Source organism: Sinohyriopsis cumingii, chromosome 8, assembly GCF_028554795.1.
Source record: "Sinohyriopsis cumingii isolate HCF-2022 chromosome 8, ASM2855479v2, whole genome shotgun sequence".
NCBI lineage: Eukaryota > Metazoa > Mollusca > Bivalvia > Unionida > Unionidae > Sinohyriopsis > Sinohyriopsis cumingii.
In genome coordinates, this window is record NC_142968.1 from 35,079,853 (window position 1) to 35,103,796 (window position 23,944).

A 23,944-nucleotide genomic window follows, 5' to 3' on the forward strand; every position below is an offset into this window, starting at 1 on the left:
AGCAATTTACATTATCTCAGCCTGTGCAATTTAACAAAGTTTTATTTTTGTTTTAAGCAACAACAAGATAGTAATCATAGCTATATCACATTTCTATTTTATGAATAGCATCTGATCAACACTGAGGAGAAAAAATAGACGTCCTCCCAGTCCGACTCATTTTATGAAATAAAAACTTCAGCATGTGAACAACAACAAAAAATGTTGCGTGCGTGTGTGTGTGTGTGTGTGTGTGAGAGAGAGAGAGAGAGAGAGAAATAACATTTAAGAGTTCATAATATAAACAATGAATTATCTGCTAGATATAATCTTACCTAGTGAAGAAAGATGCCGATTGGAACGAATGACAGCTTTGCCAACGAAACTCATTTTCAATTTTGTTACACTTATTGTCTCTCGACTTTACTCTCGATCAATCAATGTCATCCCAAGTGTACCTTTTGTTGATCATGTTAATGAATGGTTATTACGTCTCTATTTCATTGACTATACATTTGGTTTAAACACTGACCGTGAAATGCGAATAATTGAATGCGGCATTGTAGCACTTTTAGGTAGTCAGAATTACATTGTTTTCAAACTAGCCAAAAGGTTCTGATGGAGACATTCTAGCAGTACTGACCAAAATGTCTAGTTTAGATGCATTGATGATCATTCTGGTTTCAAGTTGAAGAAAAACAATTATTGTTTTTTCGTACGGCAGGAATTTCCTGCATAATGTAGCTGTCTTGTGTGTTCGAATCCGATTAAGAAACTTGGAACGTGCGTATTTATGTTCATTTGTAAGTACGTATGTGTGTATGAATGTATGCATGTGTATGCGGCTGAACATCTTTATCTATAAATAACTATAATTTAATCCTTCATTATATTTTATATACAACACAAGTCATACATTTCGACAATATGTCGATTTATTTTTATGAAGATTATATTATAAACTGATATCTCTATGATCTGATCCCAGTTTGTTTATAGCATTGCACGTCCAGATTCCTCCATAGAGGCTACTTTGGAAGGAATCAATATCAATTTCTTTGCCGCCTTCTTTGTAAGAAACTGGTGGCGGAACGAAAGGATTTCCGAATCGCTGAAGAAGAATAAGAAACTTGTTTCAATGTTTACGTGTGATGGTGTATATTTATTTTTCAAAGGTGATCTAAATAACTGAATAGTATTTTGAAGAAACAGTGTCAGTTTTGATGAAGTTGAACTAATATTTAACTAAATCACTTAACGATGCAAGTGTCAAGGCCTGCAGTTATTCAGATCCAACTAAAATGATTACTCATTTGTTGCAAACTTGAATGATAGGGTTACGACAGCATATAATTACAACGCATATTGTAATAGTAATCTTCGTTTGATGATTATTTAACTAGATCACCTAACATAGTATATGCCAGGATAAACAGTTATATTCAGGTGTGTGTGTGTGTGTGTCACATCATAGGACCCACACAGCTCGCGTGAATGAACGTTCAGTTATATTTCACCTTACGCACAAATATTATAAAAGGAACAAGTAAACAAATGAATTCACAGATCTTAACCTCGTAAGACTTTCCCCATCACTAAGTATTCCCCCAAAGTTCTCTTGGTCAAATGTGCATCGATGAATAAACACCTGTGGTGCAGAAGACACTCCAAAGCGCCGTGATAGCAAATTGTTCTTGATGAGGTTTTTTTCTAACCATACAAGTTACACTGAGTAAATTGGAGCAGAGTCAAGAGTGGAACCAATATGCAGAATTCTCATCTAATAAAGAACCAAAGCATGGTCAAGAGTGGAACCAATCTGCAGAATTCTCATCTAATAAAGAACCAAAACATGGTCAAGAGTGGAACCAATCTGCAGAATTCTCATCTAATAAAGAACCAAAACATGGACAAGAGTCGAACCAATCTGCGGAATTCTCATCTAATAAAGAACCGAAACATGGTCAAGATCACTCAGATCTACTGCTAAATATTAACAGCTGGTTTGGAAAGAAAATATTTGCCCCAGTCCAAAAGCACGAGTCTGTGTCTTTTGCAGTACGAGTCACTGTAACGAAACAGCCAGTTTTACGAGTTTTAGAATTTTTCGGAAATTTTCAAGAAGGTAGTTCATTGAAACATTCATGGTTTATAAATAATTAATAAACTTGTACAAGGTATATTAATATTTGTGTTAATGCTTTCTCACATAATGGAAAAAAATGATATTCAGCAATAAAAGTACATTTTCTGTCCTTATGGTATTCATGTGTATCTCTTATATACACTTTCTAAACTAGTTTGTAATGTCCACACAACGGAAAATGGTACATCTTTCGATTTGTTTATCAAATGCAAGTACATGTTAGTCCGTTTTATTGATAACTCGCTCTGCAGAACTTAGAAGCTCAAGCGTACTAGATTCTGGAAATGATGTGTTTATATTTATATGCACGTTACATGCGTGACTGTTCCCTTAATTTTTCAGTGCTGATGGAAAATTGGCCGAGTTTCATCTCTAACGGAAAAGATATATTGTCTATGAGAAGGTGACATCAACAGCTAATAAAATAAAAAAAAAGGCATTTTGACATCAACCTCGGTTTTACATCCAGCTAGCGGGAGTCGAGTTGGTGCAGTGGTTAGCTGCCAGAGTGAATTTGAATCTTATCCTCGGATCAGCCCGCGACGGTTGCCGTAGTGTGTCCATTTACAAGGCATCTTACTTCAATTCCTTTGACAGGATATAATATCAGCGTGGTACTTTGCCTTAAGACACCCCAATGAAACAAACAATAATTCTTCTCTCCTTTGCCTACTATATTATAGCGGAATAGAATGGTTTATTGAGAGAGGTGTGGTTTAATGAGAGAAAGAGATGAGTTGAGTTTTAACAAAAGGACCAAATACCTTGTGTTAGTTACTTAGTATTGTGCCAGGTTTAGATTAATCAGGTTTTGCCACTCTGACTACCAGTAGATGTAGAAAAAGAACCATACTTGTCTGAGCAAGGAAGACGTTTTCCTAAACGTCTCCAGTTCTCAGTAACACAAAATGCTCGAATTTTCTGCAAATGTTCGAGATACCAACGACGAGAAGCATATACATATGTGGATGTGTACAACTTGGTTTTTCTATGGCAGTGTCTTAAAGAGAGGAACGTGTTTTCCACGATAAGCAAAGAAAAATGTTCTCCTAAATATTCTGTTGGAAAACGTTATGTTCTGGTACCTACTTGATGACTATCAACGATTCAATGGATTAAAGATAGTGTTGATTCCTTTAACAGAATCCCAGTCATTGCTGACATTAATAATAATAATAATAATAATAATAATAATAATAATTCCTTTTTTAAAAATAAAAAACTGCACAAGCAATGACGGAATTATATATAACGCAAACAAATTATTCCAATAAGAATTAAAATTTGACCGATGTATAACACCTACTATTTACGCATTCCCAAATAACCTTTGCCATTTTTCCTTTGCATCTACGTTTCGACTTGCAATCTAGTTCAATTTTCCTCAATGATATGTTGTTTTTACAAATGTTATTAAAATAGGGCTGTTGAAACTGCAAGCAGTCGCAACCTCTATTGTAATACATGAAACTTTATTAAATATGCGTTGTAATTACATGTAACCATATATCCCTATTGTAATAATTATTACAAGTTTCAAACCTAGATAGTCGTTGTAATTAAATTTGAAAAGCTGTGAATCCTGATGCTTATACCAACAGGTGATCTAGTTCGTTTATTAGTCAAGCGAAGTTTGTATTACAATAAGGGTTAAAACAGAAAGCATTTTCAGTCGCTGTTGTAATAAAGCAGAATTTATTAATATGATATGTTACTCTATCCAATCGTGCCACCTTTGAAAACTGAAGTTGTTGCACAATTTGAATCGAATTATTAAGAGATTCAAGTGCGGGTGGGGTGGGGTGGTATATGGTTCTTTTTTATTGTATTTAGTTCTTTTCTTTTTTCCACAAACGTTATTTTACATCTGCTGAAAGATGGTTAAGTTACATCTAGAGGTTATTTATGGGAACTTAGTATGAATTGTTAAATAAAATCCGAGCATCTTAAACATTCCTTAAAATGAAATGGATTATAAATTATCATGAAATAACAAAAATGTACACATCATAGGAATTGCAGGCTTACATCTTTGTATCCCCATCTAATAACAGGCTCAGGAAACGCTAAAACATCGCACTTGATTTTGACTGGTGCGCCCTCTACGATCGTGTCCGGACTTTTTATCAGAGACAAGATAACCGGCGAGGCTGTAAGAAAATAAGAACAAGATACGTCAAAACCTCCTTATTTCCGTAAGGGCACTGTTTAAAATATAAACTCCAATGTTGTGTTTGTAGAAATCACATCCTTGAGGTTCGCAATTTTTACCTCCCCTCTGAAGTTTGGGACTCTTTGATGTTCCCTGATGATAAGGACTGCATTAACAGCAAATATAAATTTGATATGTGCATTTAGAGTTTCCTGCTCGGTAAGTATTACTTGGTCATACGGTGGGATTTGTATTTTGTTTTCAAGCGATGATGTGGGGGGGGGGGGGGTAAGGGTTGAGCCTGGAACCAGTGCCAGTTGCACGAGTATGTCATGTTCATACCAAGTCAGTGTATACATGGCGATAGGCTGGGACCTCAGTATTCTCCAAGTTTTGACTCGGGTGCAAATTTCTCGGGATTGCGGTTGGAACCTATGGGTGGCGTAGGTGGGTGGGATAATGTAAGCAGCATGCCTAAATTTATATTTTTATGCCCAGTTAAGTGTTGTATGATAGAGATCTAAATAGTTTCCATATCATGTCCAAGAACCTTTAGTAAGTGTAGGTCCTATCATTAATGTCATGTATAAATATGTATGGTCTCATCCGGGGGGATCTTAATAGATTATATATCTTGACTCATGGGCCAAATTCACGAGAGCAAGGAAGGACCTCAGAGAGTCACCAATGGTTCCCATTCCAATATATACTGACACTTAGATCATTTACCACTAATGTCAATTATCAGACATGTGTGACTTCAGCTCTGAAGTTATTTGAAATTTATGTAGAATGACAACCAATCTCATTAACCCCATCCAGAATACAAATTTTAAAAGTATTTGCAGATTCTAAATTCGCCTGAATGTTGCTGACAAGAGTTTAATGTATCTTTCTTTCCTAGTGTAGAAGGAGTTCAAAGGCATCACACACACGTAAAACTTACCGTACGGACATATGGCGACTTTCAACATTCCGTCCCAGTTGTTTGAAATAAAAGCGTTGAGATAAAAAATTAGCAAAACTAAATCGTATGTGACACATGCTTTAGCATAATTCTGGTTTCATGCTTGCAGAGTTTTCAATATTTGCAAACGCCATAAAATGTGCATCAGAAACCAACTTTCACATAAGCAACAAAAGTATTTTATTATTATTATTATTATTATTATGATGTCAAAAATATTTTTATTATTTCCTGTACAGATTCGTAATGGGATCAGACCATATGTTATCACAACGTTGTTATTATTATTATTATTATTATTGTTGTTGTTATTGTTAGTGTTGATGTTATTGTTGATGTTATTATTATTGTTGTCATTGTTATTGTTGTTGTTGCAAATGATCAATTACCAAATGCATCTTCTAAGTCGTTGTATTATACTGTGTCAGAATAGTGAGAGTTATGGACTATCTTTTTCGTCTTGTTCAGAGTATTCTTTTCTCAACAAAATGCAATTTAGTTCCCGCAGACAGCATGACTAATAAGAACGATATCATGATTTCAGTGTACCATACCAGAATATTGGGACAAACTCATATCTGTGACGTTATTTAACCCAAGATGACGTTTTCTTGTCAATAGGGATGGTTTCTCGCGTCGCATATATATATATATATATATATATATATATATATATATATATATATATATATATATATATATATATATATATATATATATATATAATGATACTAAACATCGATATATAGATATAAAAGGATTCAGGGCACGTACTCTCATGAAGGTGAATAAACACTTGATTTTTCACCGTATGGTAGCTGTCGGAAAGTACACAGGTATAGTTCCCATAGTTCTTAGAATCGACACCAGTTATAATTAACTCATTTGTTCCCATCGGCTGGCTTGCTCCCACAGGAAGACGATGGTTCTAGAAGAATATCACACATATCATATAATTGTATTTATATGGCCAAATTCTTCATACCGTATGATTATATTTATATTGCCAAATACCTCATACCATATAATTATATTTATATTGCGAAATTCCTCATGCAGTATAATTATATTTATATTGCCAAATACCTCATACAGTATAATTATATTTATATTGCCAAGTTCCTCAGACCGAATATTTGGCAGTATTACTTTAAGTGTTGAGCTTGGAATCGTATAAAATATGTTGTTGTTGTTATAGGGTTTAACGCCATTTTTCAGCACAAGATAGGCTATACATGGCGGCCAGTATTAATGGTGGAGGAAGAATCTGGGAAAACCCCAGAAAGAACCACCGACCCACGAGAAGCTACCGGCAAGCTTTCTCACATATCCACATTGGCCGAGCCTGAGACTCCAAAACACGCAGACAGAGGTGAAATGGCAGTGATCCGTGACCACTCAACCACTCGGGGCCCCAACAAAATATGAATTTGCAAGATGTAGAAAAGTCTCGGAAGAAATGAGTGAATAATATGGACTGAATTTTTCTTGTTTTATTATTTCCAATTGTTAAATTTTTCTGCAGACCTAAGTTAAAGTTTCATAATATGCTACCAGTACCGTAGGTTGAATATTTGCATGGTACATAGAATTATATTTTGTAGTAATTTTTTTTAAATTTTCAATTAGGACAGTATAAATATTTCTGAACACAGAATAGTTGCTCAACAGTATTGATATACGCCTGTATATCTGTCACGTATATTTTACACGTAAGTATTATTAAATGCTTTTAAAATTAAGTCGTGATATTACCCTTTGGGAGAATACATTTTTCATCATCATGTAGAGCAGTGGTTTCCAAACTTTTTCGGGCCACCGCTCCCTTGGTTATCCTCAGCGCGCCCCTACCTTACCCCGTAACAAGTATTATTCAGCATTAGCGTCCCCCTTTGATAATCCCACCTCCCCCAAGGAGGTGGTGCCGCCAACTTTGGGAACCACTGATGTAGAGTGCTTACCTCTTGGTAATACCACGTGACGTTCAGACCCGGTATGCCTGTCAGACATAAAAGCGTTACGTTTCCACCAACATTTGCTTCGGTAGGACCAAATATTTCCGGTGGAACTAATGGAACGTGCGGTGTTGTGGCTGCAGTAGTTGTCACCTCTGTAAAAGGTATGCTGCATGTAATACTTGTAATGAGCTGCCATATCACCATGCTTATTAGCGGGGCCGACAAGGAGAGGGGGCAATCAGGGATAAATCCCCTAGGCCCGGGCCCGTAAGGTGGCCCGGGCCTAACAACACTTTAATTTTATAAAAAGAAAATTTTATTCGAACTTGAGCTAAGAGAGGCCTGGGTGTTTCTTACCCCAGGACCGGTGATCGCTCTCTACGACCCTACGTGTTACAGCTTGATGTTTACTAGGGAATAGAAGCTGAAACACCGTATAGTAGCAGCAGCACTAGAAGTTGTAGTAGCAGCCAATTTAAAGTAATTTTAAAGCGATAGAAGAAAATTCTAAATTTAATATCATATGAAACTGTTTAAAAGTTTATTTACTAATGCCGTGCTCACAGGGGGTCCCGCGCGTAAATCCAGGTGGTCCCGCCAAAATTATCCAAATCAGTCCCTGCGTTTGCTAAGGCTCTACCTGGTAGCAGAAACAGCAGTAGCTGTATTTTTCCTTTCAGTGAACTTAAGGTTATGCTAACCTTTGATTTTTCGCATGCTAGCCATCTCCCTTTCTGTCAACAATTATATTTCGTCCAAAACCACTACGCAGAAATCTATAAAATTGTGTATATGTTCATCGAAATTAGGCGTAAAGAATTGTATTATATTTATTTACTTCTTCAGGAAATATCGATAGCTCAGTTGGTAGATCCTCGGACTTGAAAGCCACTTAGCGTCCATCGCCTTGGTATTGCGAATAAGGAGTTACATGTGAAATTAAAAATGAGCGAAAATGTAAAACAAAATTCTTTCAGTTTCTTAAGCCGTCAAGATTAATTACATATAAACTTCATTTGCAAAGAAATTTTCCAGTAATTTTTAAGCGAAATTTTATGCTGGTGCTTATAAATGAAAGGTACATGACCTGCAAGAAGTGACAGCAGATGGTATAAAATGATGCTGCGAATATTATAACTGGCTCGAGTACTTTCTATACAGTTTATAGTGATAAACTGGCACTTTGGCATCATGCCGCAGACATGTAGCAATAATGTCCCACCCAGTCACATTATCCTGACACCATTTCGACCAGTCCTAACACTAACCGCTTAATGATGAGCATTTAGCAAGTAAATGTTAATGCCATTTTATAAGTCTTTGGTATGACTCAACCGGGGTACGAACCCGCGACCTCCCGCATCCAAGGCGGACGCTCTAACCACTAGGCCACCGGTAATGTATGAATGCAATTATGTAAACGCAACGTTATTGTATGAAAAGTTACACAAGATGTGGATTAGAGTGTGGGGGTGATCGCCAAAAAATTCAATTACATGTATCTGTATTGGGAACAAGATTTTCGTATTTACCTATTGACAAATTTGTGATAAAACGCAGTTAAACCTGTATCCTAAGAGGTATAGAGATTACAGCTTGTGCTATATCACCAACACTTCAAAATGTCCTTACTTACCAGTACAATGTTTTATGTCTACATGGTTTCCCTGGCAATCCGTACCATTATAGAGGGGAGCTGGATTATTACACTCCCTTGATCGGGAGTGTAATCCTCGATAACATCCACTCCATCCGTTCCACTCAGACCAGGAACCGTCCACTATGAAGAAGATAAATGATCATAATGAAATTGTACAGATATATCAGCAAATGGGAACGAAGACTTTATATCACGACTGTTTTCACATCCAAAACCTTTTGTTTGGTTTAAAAGTAGAAAATAAAAAATCACACATTTTCAACAAATCTTTGTTTCATGCATTCGCGTTTTTTGTTTATAACGCTAGACGGAAACTATTTATGCGGTCCATTCTCACTTTTTGTATGTTTCATTCTTATCGATGACGGTGTCTTGTCATCACCCTTATTATTCGTATGCCTCGTTTCCGTTCCTTAGTGCTAATGGAAATACCGAAATATTTTAGTCACAATTACAATATTTACAGTGAAATATGATCTTGCATTAGTTCCGGCTTAAAGCTGATGGTGTAAAATGCTAAAAATTATCAGGGCATATTTTTCACATTACCTCGAAAAGTTGTAGCAAAATGATAATTATTACAACAGGATTGTTAACTTAATTACCCGAACACTGCTTTACTTGGCAGCTCTGGCTTTCTACAGCCTGACCAAGACAGTCATGTTTCTCTTTCTCTGTATGAGGGTTTATACAGAACCTGGCAATATACCGGAATCCGGAACCACAACTTGTGCTACACGCTGACCATTCAGTCCACTCTGCCCATACTCCAGGACCTGAATTATGTTACATGCATTAACTCTTTCATTTAAAAAAATAAAATGTCTGATTTTATAGTATGTGTTTGGTTTGGACTTTTAACGTAGCTTTATCAGTTTGTCAGTCATATCGCTACGATGTCTGCACTGTGTCAGTATTTAGTGATGTCTAGCGCTGCGGCATCATGCCGCAGACATGTAGCAATGATGTCCCACCCAGTCACATTATCAAGACACAAGGTCGATCAGTCCTAACACTAACCTCTTAATGCCGAGCGCCTAGCGAGACACCTGTTTGTACCATTTTTATAAAGTTTTTGGTATGACCCGGCCGGTGTTCGAACCCGCGACCTCCTGCATCCGAGGTGGACGCTCTAACCGCTAGGCCACAGGAGCGGTGATATTCCAGTATATTATGTCACTAAACTGCAATCTAACCTCACTATACACAGACTATTACGTATGCTAGCTAATCCTCAAATTGCGGTAGACCCAAAATGCCATGCTTGTCAGTTTTTATGCATTGAATATGTTACGTAATATGTAATGTTGCTTACCTTATTTTTTTATTACATAACATTATATACATTTTATATTAATGTGGACTTAAAGTCTGAATTCAATTTTATATGTTTACCGCTACGGTGGACTAGTGGTTAGAGCATTTGACTCGGAAGCGGGAGGTCGTGGGTTCGAACCCCGGTCGAGTCATACCAAAGACTTACAAAAAATGGTACTAACAGCTGCCTCGCTTGGCGCTCAGCATTAAGAGATTAGTGCTAGGATTGCTTGGCCTGGCGTCAGGATAATGTGACTGGTTGGGATATCATGCTACGTGTCTGCGGCATGGTGCCCCAGTACTAGACATCACTATAAACTGCCACACTGCAGACATCGTAGTGATATGACTGAAAAATTAATAGAGTTACGTTAAATATCACACACATTTTATCTATTCAAGGTGGTCGTAGTTATATTGTTTCGATGCAAAATATTCTTACGATCATTTTAAAAGGCAATTGTTGGAAACTACATCACACGATCTTTGTACCCATTGATTTCATCCAAGAAATTATATTTCAAGGATACAAATAAAAATATAATTTAACATGAAATAAACTTGAAAAGCTAATTACGACCATTTATACACATCGTGCGTCTAGCGTATAACATCAGAAACTAACATACACACACATACACACAGTCACACGTGTGTGTGTTTACTTTCGAACAAAGTGACACGTAGTACTCGTTAAAAAAGTTTAATTTTTGTACGAACGCAAGAAAGATTTCCGTAAGGTTTATAAAATTGCTTACTCTCGGTTGTTGTGGTCGATGGTGTTGTCATCAAAACAGTGGATGGGACTGAAGTCGTGGCTGGAAGAAAATCAGGTTCACTTCGTAATATTATTGAGGATAAAAACAATACAACTTGCTTTCTCACGAATACGTACGGTATGTCATAACATAACCTTCAATACTTAAGTTTCTCTTAGTCTGATCCACTTGGAATTTACATACGTCATATATTGTAATTAAATTAAACGATACATTATTTTTTAATCTTTTTTCCTTCTTCCTCTTTGTCTGAACGTTGTAATTGCACATAAGGAATGTTTTACATATTGCTGAATTCTTAATTTCTGCTTGTTTCTTTGTTAAGAAATTTATTGTTATATTATTCATGCAACATCGAAATTATTTTATATTAAAGGACGATAGCTGCGTCACAATCTGCAGACAAAAAGGGAAGACCTTACATTTTGCGCGGCCAAATGTCTTTGAATTTTTTTTAAACGAATCGCCGTCAGAGATTTTTGATCACTAAATTCAATTTGCAGATCACGTGCGCCAGCATAGGTTGGAACGAACAATTATGACGCAATGACAATTCGTCTGCAGTACATGCATCCATTTTATGATCTTATGGACAACGTAATAAGATGTATAGCAATGCTTCGAGCGTTGGCATGACATGTTGGCCATGACTTTCTTGCCTGAAATATGTCCTCTTCTGACCAGACAAACAGACAAACAGCCGTGCGTCTATGAAAAGAACACAAATATTATATTTAATATTACAAAAGCTCACTAATTGGAAACAAAAGACTTGTCCTTCAAGACGGATATTTGATACTTGCGAACTTTAGAATGAAAATACTTAATAAAGGTGACATAGATTGACTAAGTGTAGAATGTCGTGTCATGCAAACCCTTCCATATGATGCCTACTTTGGTGCGTAAGTTCTAGAAATGAAACAAAAAGAATACCTGGGCAGGGCAAATTTTTGCAGCTTTCAGTTTCAATGGACTCTCCAGGGCAGTTGTTGGCAATGGTGATGTTGTCAGAAAAGAGACAGTGGCGGACACGAATCCGTGTACCTTCACCACAGGTTGATGTACAGTCTGACCACATATTCCAGGTCTCCCACTGACCTACACGAAAAACAAAGTTCGCGTTGTCGTCTATCTATCTATTATCTATCTATCTATCTATCTATCTATCTATCTATCTATCGAGAGCTGTGTGTAGATAACGATGACATAAATGTTACGCAAACCAGAAACTGACGAAGTTTCTATATGACCAAAGCCATGTGATAAATGTACGACCACTGCAAATGGTTTATGTGGTAAAAGAGAACTGTATCCACACATGATAAAATACAGGTAACGTAATATAGAATTAATATTTGGAGGATAAACATTTATTTTGTTATTATCTCTGTTCAACCTTTTCATTCTATTGTTTAAATGTAATATATTTCAAGATATATAAAATGCCAGTTACAGCCGGGGTTTCGAACCAGAGATATATGAAATACCTGTTACAGTCGGGGTTTCAAACCCGCCCAGCCTGTTATGGACGGCAAGTATACGTGACGTAGAGTTTAATACATACTGACCAGTGGTATCCATATTGCATATTAGCGTAATTAAGAAAGAACAAAACCGTTAACGAAAGTCACTTAAAATCCTAATCGGTGAGCAGATACCCAGCAAACAAACGGGAAATCGCGCGCTTGATTTACCCATGTACGCACAGGGGTTCGTTACAAAGAAAATTTGGAGTATCCGTCCATGAATCAAAGGATGGGGGTTCTAACCTATAACAATATAACACAATGGAATACACCAGTCCGCACCCCTCAGTAGTTCCAACACTGCGAGTTGATCTTTATTGCGTCTGCTAATCTCCAACTTAAGCCAGTCTTAATCAAGAATAGGTCAATTTTCAAAACAGATCGACTCATTTCGTTCAGTTTGTGAAATAATGGAGAAAATGCAATAATTGTTCGCCGAATTTGACGTCTGGAAAAATGCCGTCTAGAAGTACCATTTTGCGTTCGGATAGTCTTGGATTTCACCACTGACCGAAAGGTAAGATCCGAACAACCTCGAGTTCCCACCAAATATTGTTAATGTACAATTGATTTTGGTAAATTTCGTGCTGATTGCTGGTTACACTGTTGCACTGCATTGTTAACTCCTGAAACATACTTATTGTTGAACTACAGACTCGAGTTTGTTCGGATCTTACCTTTAGGTCAGTGGTGAAATCCAAGACTATCCGAATGCCAAACGGCACTTCTGGACGGCATTTGTCCATACGTCAAAATCGGCGAACAATTATTGCATTTTCTCCATTATGTCACAAACTGAACGAAGTGTGTCGAGTTGTTTTGAAAATTGAACTATTCTTTATTACGACTGACTTAAGCTGGAAATTAGCAGACGCAATTAAGATAAACTCGCAGTGTTGTTACTACCGAGGGGTGCGGTCTGGTGTCTTCCCTTGTGTTGTATTGTTACAGGTTAGAACCACCATCCCTTGATTCATGGACGGATACTCCAAATTTACTTTGTAACAAACCCCTGTGCGTGTACATAAGGTCGGCAAAGACCTTAAGAACGCGTGACTAAGTTAGCAACTATTACCAAAACTCCTGTCTCAAGAAAGGACTTGGGGTATAAGTATAAAGTGAGTAAATTGCACCTTGACAGTTCATTGTACCGCAGCTTTGAACCTGACTGTGATCGCCGTGACAGTCTCTGGATAACGTGTTGTCGAGTTTAGTACATTGACGCTGCCGGATTTGATAGCCGCCATTACAAGTCACGGTGCACGTTGTCCACGGTTCCCAGTCAATCCACGTGCCTAACAAAAAAATGTTATCCTTTGGCTTAGCATGCATAATACGTGAGCTTAATGGTTGATAGTTAAGTTTTAACATACAGAATTTTTTTAAAATGTTATAATGCACTAAAATATGTTGAAAACTGCTTGGGTTCGTCAGTTTGTTATTGTTAACGAACGTATACTCTGCTCTTGATATGCAACTGGAAGAACAGTTTAGATCGCTGAGGAGAATCAATAAATATCAACAGTGTCTAATTCTTGTTACTAGACCATTTAAACTTCGTTTTCACAAAACTTTATATAATATGCCAAAATAAAATGAAATGTTTACAGAAGTAATGACATACACAATAGAACAGGCCAACTAGATTCAGAACCTGTTACAATAAGACCGCTAGATAAGCGAGCAAATCTCGTTTGATGTATTTTGTCTATGCAATGGTTAGGTGAGCTCTGTGTGTGGCATTATTTCGGTCAAAACCAAGCATCGTCCACTTTCAGCATCCTTATGAATTTAGATCAAATCGTAATGCATGTTTGGTCAGTTTGTTCGTTTCCATCGACAATATTAATACATATTAGCACATTATTATCAGAAAATTAAACTAAATGTTTTTTTCCTGGTACACACCAAGGCAAATGACTGAACCAGCCATTCTGCCTATTAAACCCAAGATTCTTGAATAAAGAATCATACGTTCCACAAAATGAGCTACAAGGCATTTCAAACCTTGAAGTAAACAATTCAGCATCTATTCGTTCGATTTGTTTGTGTCATTAGTCTAATGCTGCAATTAATTGCAATACAAAACATCGTATACATGAACTAATGTCTCGTTCACTGTTTCACAATCCAGTGTTCCTAAATATGTTTTGGTTAGTATCGGATCTCAAAATCATTTTGATTATCACTGTTATTTTGATCTGCCATTTAACTTGGAGGGTTGTAGAGAAAAGAATATAAAAACAACCAGAACATTCTCAACGACGCTCACTCAACCACTTTTGATACACATTGTGACAAACAAACGTTTTAACCGAACAATGTATTGTGTACTCTCAGAATGAATTAGTATATTTTCGTAAAAACCTTCCTTTAATGATATCTTCAAAATTATATTCTTACGTTTAGGCTCTTCCAAACAATCAAGAATAATCCAAGAATTAAAAAACATAAGTCCTAGTAATAAAAAGTCCTAATGAAACTGAGTTCGAATCCCGATGAAATCCAGAATGGAAGGCGATGACGTATGATATGGTCAGCAGTCGTACTGACGTGTCAACAGTTCTTTGCTGAATCACAGAAAAAGTATTCCAGTGTTTGAATTCTTTCTAAATTTCGATAACTATCTTTGTCCAAGAATTAATTTGGAGCACAAGTATTTCCATGGAAAATTAATCTCTAGGAATCCAAATAATTTGAAGAAAAATTAAAAACTTCAACTCATACTGGTCACAAGAAAACATCTTTAAGTGTAAATGATTTAAAGCCCGACTGCCCCAATTCTCTGTAGAAAACAGTTAAACACTAATTTAAGACGCAAAACAGATCCCCGTATGAGGGTCACATGATCATCATTCTAGAACAACTTAGAAGTTTTTATATGCCTAACATCACATACTCCCAGTATGGCCTTGACTAAAACCAATGACTTTTACTTTGGGAAAGAATAAATAAAAATTAAAAAGTTGTTTACTTCAAATCTCACTGATTTCTGAATAGGCCAGGAACCAGGTCAGCATTAGATACAACGTTTCTATTATTAGTGTTTACGAAAAACAATCAGGTCAAATTGAACTGAATTTCTGGAAAATGTCAAATCCAGTATATAAAGTTACATTACAATAGCATGTAATGGAATAAGAAAAATTAAAACTAACAAACAAACAATTAAATTAAGTCAAATATAAATTAAATCAAATATACATAATAATAATAATAATAATAATAATAATAATAATAATAATAATGATAATAATGAGGACTTTGTATAGCGCCTAATCTTTAGAAGCTCTAAGCGTTTTACATTAGACAACACCTATAACACAAAAAACATATATATGATATGATTACAAAAAAAATACCATGAAATTAGAAAACATAAAAAATATGCTGAAACTATTTAAGGTCGGAAACATTATTAGGTTTTTAAGTTTGTTCTTGCAGTCGATATAAGTGAGTCTTAAGAGCACTCTTGAATGGGATCACTGTGTCTTTGTGTCTATGTTCAGTGGTCAGTTCATTCCACATTGCTGAGCCCTAGTATGCAAAAGAACGATGTCCATATGACTTCGTTTTCATAGTGGGAATAATGAGTATACGATTGTCAGAAGAGTAGTGTAAGTATCTTGCTGGTGTGTAAACATGGGTGAGGTCGGATAGGTATGTTGGACTGGAGTCCGTCAGTGAAACGTAAAACATAGAACAAATTTTGTGTTTGATTCTGGATCGAATGGATAGCCAGTGTAGGGTACAGAGCAGCGGGGAGATGTGCTCTGATCGTGGTACTCTAAGCATGATCCGAACAGTTGTGTTTTGAACTTTTTGAAGTTTCTGAGTAGATATTGAGATGAACCAGACAGAATTGAGTTACAATAGTCCAGTCTTGTCAAATACCTTCGCTGTGTATGTGGACAAAATTACTAGTAAATTAATTGACTCGGAGATGTGCTGATATTCAAATTATGACCTTTTTATCTATGTGAACTCTAACCCATTTCCAACAACAATTTTCCGCATCTGATATAGGGGTTCAAAGTGCTAAATTGACGACCGTATTCTTTCTAATTATATCTCCTTGTTACATGGATTTCATGATATTATGTCAAAGGAAATAATTACCAGCCGACAACTTGAGCTATCCGAGCTGATGCAATGGAATTGTTCCTGCGACATATACACATATCCAAGAAGATGTTTAGGACAAACTTTAATAGTATAACATTTTATATTTTATTGAAGTTGAATGCATATTTTCTTTATTTAATACAAACAATAATTTGGGGCCTCTGGTGATTGAGTGGTCTAAAGCGCACGACTTTACAGATCTGTGACATCTCACGTTTGTTTGCGCAGATTGGAGTCTGTGGCTTGGGCAACGTGGATATGTAAGAAAGCTTGCCAGCAAGTCAGTGGGGTTTTTCCGGGTTCTTCCTAAACAAGTCATACTCGCCTCCATGTATGGCCTTTCGTGTGCTGAAAAATGGCTTTAAACCCACAACAACAGCAACAAACAAACATTCTCAAAAATATTTTGCATTTACATGTAATTAAAATAAATGATAGCAAGTACTGGAATATGATAATATTTGCCTTGCTTTAGAAAGTTTTTGAGGCGTAACATTTAGGCTTAAGTGACATAGTTAGCCCAAAGTTGTAGTATTTTCTGTGGTACATGCACATTCAATGATGTTTGACCTAACCATGACTAACATAGTACAAGAAACTGATCCCAAAACAAAACACTACCAAACCAATGACGGCGAAAGGAAAGACGGACAAAATTAACAAAATGCACATTCCTAACAGAGGACTTTAAAAACAGAATAAAGTTACCTGGACACTGGTCTGCGCAAGACGCCTGTTCATAGTGAGCCCCAACACAGCCATCACCACCTCTAGCCGGCAGTGGATTGTTACACTCCCGAGTTCGGTTATGTGTCCCCGTGTTGCACATGCAGGTACTCCATGTTCCCCACGTACCCCAATTACCATCAACTAAATCGAAAATTGTTGACAGTGAAAGAAAACTATTGAGTAAGCTTACATTTATTGGTCATGTAAAGTTGACGTACATATTATTCTTTACAAAGATGACATTGTCTGATTTCGGGAATTCTCTGCATGATCCTATTGCTAAATTTGAAGGCAAATACACCAAGGTTATTCTTTAGAGTGCTAAACGTTAAAGAAAAATGGCATAGTTGTGAATGATTAAATCGAGTTTCTAAGGAAGTCAGTTTCCAGATGAATCGTAAAAGAAAAATGTATTCGAATGAAAATGCTTTCAATTGCCACTGTTTCATAAATAGCAGTTGCAATGCCAACATGGGCAATGCAATGCCAAAATGAGAAATGCTATTCCAGTATGGGAAATGCAATGCCAAAAATGGGAAATGCAATACCATCGAGCAGAGCTTCTTTATAGTACTTTTATTTTACTTACAGATAGTCTGTTCGATGATTTTTTTAACCTAGCATTATATTCATATTTCTTCAAATTGTCAGACAAAACATATAGGTATTCCATATCCTACTCTTTAACTAGGGTCTGTAAAGGCCTTCTTTAGCAGGTTATCCATTCATATATTTCATCTTAGAGATCATTGGAGTAATTGTCAGGCATTAGGAAAACGGTCGATGACAAACATATGGGTTCACAATAATTACGTTTTACCTGTCACCATTTAAAAATATGTATAATATATTAATACTCAATAATACAACTCATCCATATCATAAAATATACATATGACTACTATATATCTGTTCCATCTTTTGAAATAGCCAGATAGAAAAATAAAAACAGGAACAAAGGACAAATCAGTTACTTAAGAGGACAGAGTTTGTACTCCTCATATCATGCACATAAACCTTTAAATTTTCAAAATATTCCGTCTTCAAGTTAATAAGTTTGGGGACTGATCAATATACAGCAAACTGATTACAGTCGGTATTTATGCCGTCCGTTTTTAAGCAGCTTTTACTGATACTGCTTCCACGAGGGACAATGGTCGTAACTATTTGATATGTATTCTCAGACCTTTAAAGCTGTCGTGTAGTATTAGATGTTTTCAGTGAATTTAACTCTGACGTGCAGTCACAGAGTCAACAGAAGCTTAAAACATAGGTTAAATATATTTCTTTACAAATAAACAAGTTCCGAATCAATACACAACGTAATTAAACTTGTACAAGACAATCTACATTCAATTTATTTAAGCAATTCAAATGGTGGTCATCAAGAAATGCTTTATTTGGTACGTTGAACTTCTTGTGTTGGATATTATATAAATTCGATCCTATGAATAACTTTTATATTCTGGTGTCATGTCTGTCGAACCAAAACGAGGGAAGCTTTATAAACCCTTTGTTTCTACTCAATGGACATATTATTGTCTGTTTATTTTTGTTAGGTACATACTTCAATTCCTGCTTAAGGAACTTTGTGGAGAAGATATCTGTTTTTGTATTTTGTAATTATTTGTTTTCAATCACGCACATAAAAATACTAATGAATAACAGAACAAAGACCTTTGTTGTAAACCATAACCCTGAACGTTTCAGTTTACATACAAATATTAGGAATGATTTCAATATATAAATTAAATGCAATGTCAGTAGAGTCCATAAAAGTAAGACTAGACTTTGGACAGTGGTTTTCTCTACATTTTAACAACCGAAATATGATCTTGAAATACATGTGCGTTATAAATAGACCCATCTTAAGCCTGAAATGTAGAATATTGGGACCTACATGAATCTTTCAAGGCATGTCCACGTGCAAAGAACGATGGTCCTACGACAAACTGATTAACCATGGTCCCACGATAAACTGATACACAAACATAGAACCATGAAGTGGAAACGGTGGATAAGAGTAATGTCGTAGGTACCATGTACACATCTTGCTTCCTGGTGAAGAATTAGGTCAAATAAACTTACCAGGGCATAGGTCGGCACATGATGACTGTTCAAATTGTAAACCCACACAATCATTGCCCCCCAAAGTTGGCGCTGGATTGTTACACTCTCGGTCTCTAGTCCGTGTCCCCGTGTCGCACATGCATTGACTCCATGATGCCCACGTGCTCCAGCCACCATTTACAGAACCTAACGTCATTTATATTCAATAAATGCTTTCAACAAAAATTATCAATAACAAGTATGACAATCGTTTCTGCAGAAGATGTTCTGCAAATTTGCTGCCTTTATTACCGGGTAATCCTGATTCTAAGCACGTAAAAGGCTGCTTGTCAAAAAAGAATCAAAGTAGGTAACTAATGAATTTTGAATCAAAATGGTAGAGAATATTTTAACCTTGAAAGATTTGTTTTATCGTGTCCTGAAAATAATATCATATGTGATGAAAGTATTACAGATCTCAGTGAAATGGTTAGGAAAAAACAGTTAACAGTTTGCTCTCGGGACTTTCACCTGGATATGATGGCCTATTTTGTGTTTTTTAATAGCAACGGAAAATTATATTACATTTTTTTAACATATTTGATCAATATTTACCGATTAATTTATATATGTCGATAAATTTGTGACTGTTTTGAAAAGTGATCAGAGAGACACTATTTCAATAATTTTTATAATTTTTCAATATGGTAAATAAAAATGGAAATTATGTATAAATTAACATTGCTATTTAAATTGTGGTATCCCGCTATATGTATATGCATTGCTTGCCAATATATTTGTAATCAGGGGAAATTTAAAATAGTACTATTTATACGTGAGTAATCGCTAAAGTAAAATAACTCAAAGCACAAAATGAAAAAGATAAATTCCACTTACTGAATCAGCATTCCTAACTCTACATAGCTATACTCAATATACTCAACCGATATGAGAATTACAGAGATGGACCATTACTACTGAGCACGTGAATTACAGAGATGGACCATTACTACTGAGCACGTGAATTACAGAGATGGACCATTACTACTGAGCACGTGAATTACAGAGATGGACCATTACTACTGAGCACGTGAAAAAGATGCATTTATTATTCTGAAAAATCACCATCTCGTGGCCGATACAAGATGTCCGGACCACTCGTAAATTTTACTTTTGTATATCTCCATCTCTTGCGGTATACCATATTATGTATGGACAAACACTACAGGAAACCTTACTCTTAAAACCCATGATGGTGTTGATACTACTAATTCACAACATGGATTCGGAGAAAACGCATTGTAAATAAATAGCACCAAGCTACACTTGATGATATCGTTAATTCAGCGAACAGTTTCTCACGATTGCTGAATATGTGCATTAGAAGATATTGTTTAGATCATATTTAGAATGAGAACCGATCCGAGACAGTCGCACGAGTCATAAACTTCCTTAGACAAATTGTTCACAGATAAACATCAGAATTAAAATTTAAAGGATTTGATCGGGTTTTCAAATTCTGATTTTTGAGACAATAACTGTTTTGTTTATTCGTCCATATGGTGACAACAGTGTAGCTTCTTCCATGAGCTTATATCAGAGTCACACTCAGGAAGTGACAAGAGTGTAGCTTCTTCCAGGAGCTTATGTCAGCGTCACACTCCGAGAGTGACAACAGTGTAGCTTCTTCCAGGAGCTTATGTCAGCGTCACACTCCTAGAGACTTTGTCGCAAACTGCCACAACGGTCACAGCGAGCGAACATACTAAACAACTTCTCCTTAACAATAAATCGTACCTCGTACGATGATGATGTGCAGAAACTCTTGTGGTAAAGCAGTTTTACACGTCGCGGGTACAGCGAGGGTGTGACTGTATTGCAGAAAGAAAGACAAGAGTGTGTGTTGTTAAGTCTCTATATCATTTGTATTTATATATATGTTTACATTTACTCAAAGTCTTTATATTCTGCATTATTACGTTTATAGTGTTAATTGTGTGTTTCAAAGGAGAAACACCATGAATGATATGTTTGGCCTATGTCTAAATTAATGTTTGACTCTGTTTTGTATCATAGTTTCACACATTGCTGCGGTGCTATACACCAATATAAGGACGTCGATGATCTTGTAAAGTAAGAACCAATGTACTATTGATGCCACGAAACTCGCATGCCAAAGCTCCATAGGTTGTTCGTACGGGACAGTAGCAAGGCCGGGAAATGCAATCAAGTAAACGTATTTCATTGGGCTTCTTTATGTACGACAAGTCAAATCCAAGACGTTTCATACTGAATCAGTCAGAATTTTAGGCATACTATGACATACTTCTGGTGACTGAGAGTGGCATAAGAGGTGGAGATAGTTTAATATCGCGTTGATACGCCAGAACGAATAACAAATATTACTCAGAGAAATATAGAAAATGATAGAATATGACAGGTCAAGTCCAATGTTATTCAATATGTGTCTATACGCCAGTAATTTATGTTTAGATAATAAGCCAATACACGCCAGTAAAACACAAATAAGTAAGCAATGATGAAGAATTAAAAGACTAGACAAAATGTCTTGGACCACCTGAACGAATGATGACGCAAGTAATGATTTCAGACGTGTATTGTTACTGATATGGAAGAGCACATTTTTTATAATGGACGAACTGATTTTAGAGCCAGCAAGTGTCATTCAACCTGAATAGATACTCGCTTCCTTAGACTATTCCAACGTGTCCCTCAACACTCTACCCAAACTTGTATCACTGGGTCGTTTCATCCCTTGATATCTTTATATCATATTCTTAGATGGCACAACTACCGTGTATAGTGATAACATTTACGGTTATCTTTGCTGTGCAAATTTGCAGAGTTTACACATTTTTAAAAATGCTATATGGAATACAATACGTTTGAATGAGATTTTAACGCCTTGTGGTAGCTTTTTGTTTGTTAATCGTTCTGTGGTTTTCATAAGTCGACAGACGGTTGATTTTACTGAGAAAGTCTACAAAACATTTGAGCCTTTCAAGGAAACCAAACATGCACAAGAACGCCCATAACAATTGCAATGAAAAATGTCGTCGTATTTCATCTGAACATAGGAAGGCTGGTGGAAAGTAATTAGTTTAGGTGGCTTTTATTTTGATGTTTGACATCGTCACTTAGGGAGAACAAAAATCGTCAAAGTTTTTTAAGTAATGAGTCTGTTTTCTTGGCTTTTCATTCAGTGGCTTTAGTGTCTTGGATCTGTTTTCTCGTAACTCTTCTGTTGTTTCTGTTCAACTCTGGCCGGTCTATTTTATTCATCATCATCTACATTTGGGTGAGATGATTTAAGCCAATAGATGATTCTTGTAAATGCTAACCCGAAAAAAATTCTTTTAAGCGAATAAATTTATGGCACAGATGAAATATTGCTACAGTAAATTTCTGATTCCAAAGTTAGATACTTAAAGATATGGGAATTAAAACAGCATTTTTTCGGTACAAAAACAATTTAAAAGAGTCATGTGATACACTTAATTTAGGAGTTAAGGCTCCTGTCACTATAAATGTGGTAAACAAACGATAATACCAGCAGCTAATAAATAGTTCGTAATGATTCGAAAAATTAGCAAAAAAAGTGATGAAGCGGAGAAAAACATAAAATTAAACAATGAAACGCGAGAGATGAAGCACCTTCGTGTGCACGGATTAGGTTGACAAGGATGAAATCATCATACTTTTCATCGGCGCTAGTTTTGTAATTGCAACGGTTCAGTGTACAGCTCAATATCTAAAAGACATAGGTTACACAGCAACAACAACAAAAGATGAAATCTCAACTTTTAGAAATACAGCTATGGTTATAGGAGTCGGAGAAATTTAAGTGTTTAATTATATTAACTAGATAAAACGCTAATAATTCTTTTATCTGTATCGGACTTCTATCTTCGTTTTATTTTATGGTTATCTTAGACTCACCGTTTACTAAAATTGTTAAACATAACGTAATTTATCCATTAATTAACAAAATGAAATCATCATCCAATAGTAAAATATGCTTCGAATTAAACTTGAAAGGCCAACTTATTTCACTGACAATTATATCAAGCAATACGACTGATAATTATTTTTGGTAAATTCAATAAACATTTGGAAATGTTTCAGACTTCTTTTAAGTTTATCATTGAATGAAATTATTAGGATTACTTCCATCCGACACCACTTTCAATATATTTTTAAAAGGCCTACAAATGTTTTATGCTTAGATCAAGGGGTTGCTGCTATCGTACTAATCGAGGTAAAACAGTAGCAATTATTACACCGTTTGTTTTAAAGAGACTTTTGACCATTCGCCTAATGGTGACTTTCTTCTTACTTTGGATACCATGTTATTAACTTCTTATAATTCATTCTAAATCGGTTACACGCCACATTTTTGTACTCTTGATAGCATTAAATATCTCCTTCAATTTGGTTGTGTTATCTGTATATTTGCTTTGCTGATATTTTAATTTTTTTCTCAATATAGTTTTGTAGTCTGTAAAGTCTGATCTCAGTAATAATATCATGCAATGA

At 35.9% G+C, this 23,944-nt stretch overlaps 1 protein-coding gene across 1 annotated transcript in view; it reads right to left on the reverse strand.

Annotated features, from left to right (window-relative positions):
• Positions 1-934: 934 nt before the first annotated feature.
• The window catches only part of LOC149793283 (coadhesin-like), a 44,222-nt gene continuing 21,212 nt past the window's right edge, over positions 935-23,944 (reverse strand). The window contains exons 4-14 of the mRNA XM_089968977.1: positions 19,427-19,594; positions 17,318-17,479; positions 13,618-13,779; positions 11,892-12,056; positions 10,938-10,997; positions 9,468-9,638; positions 8,839-8,982; positions 7,206-7,354; positions 6,019-6,172; positions 4,154-4,275; positions 935-1,090 (exon numbers count right to left, since the gene is read on the reverse strand). Coding sequence (XP_089825103.1) covers positions 935-1,090; positions 4,154-4,275; positions 6,019-6,172; positions 7,206-7,354; positions 8,839-8,982; positions 9,468-9,638; positions 10,938-10,997; positions 11,892-12,056; positions 13,618-13,779; positions 17,318-17,479; positions 19,427-19,594 — 1,613 coding nt within the window. The remainder of the gene's footprint in view (positions 1,091-4,153; positions 4,276-6,018; positions 6,173-7,205; positions 7,355-8,838; positions 8,983-9,467; positions 9,639-10,937; positions 10,998-11,891; positions 12,057-13,617; positions 13,780-17,317; positions 17,480-19,426; positions 19,595-23,944) is intronic.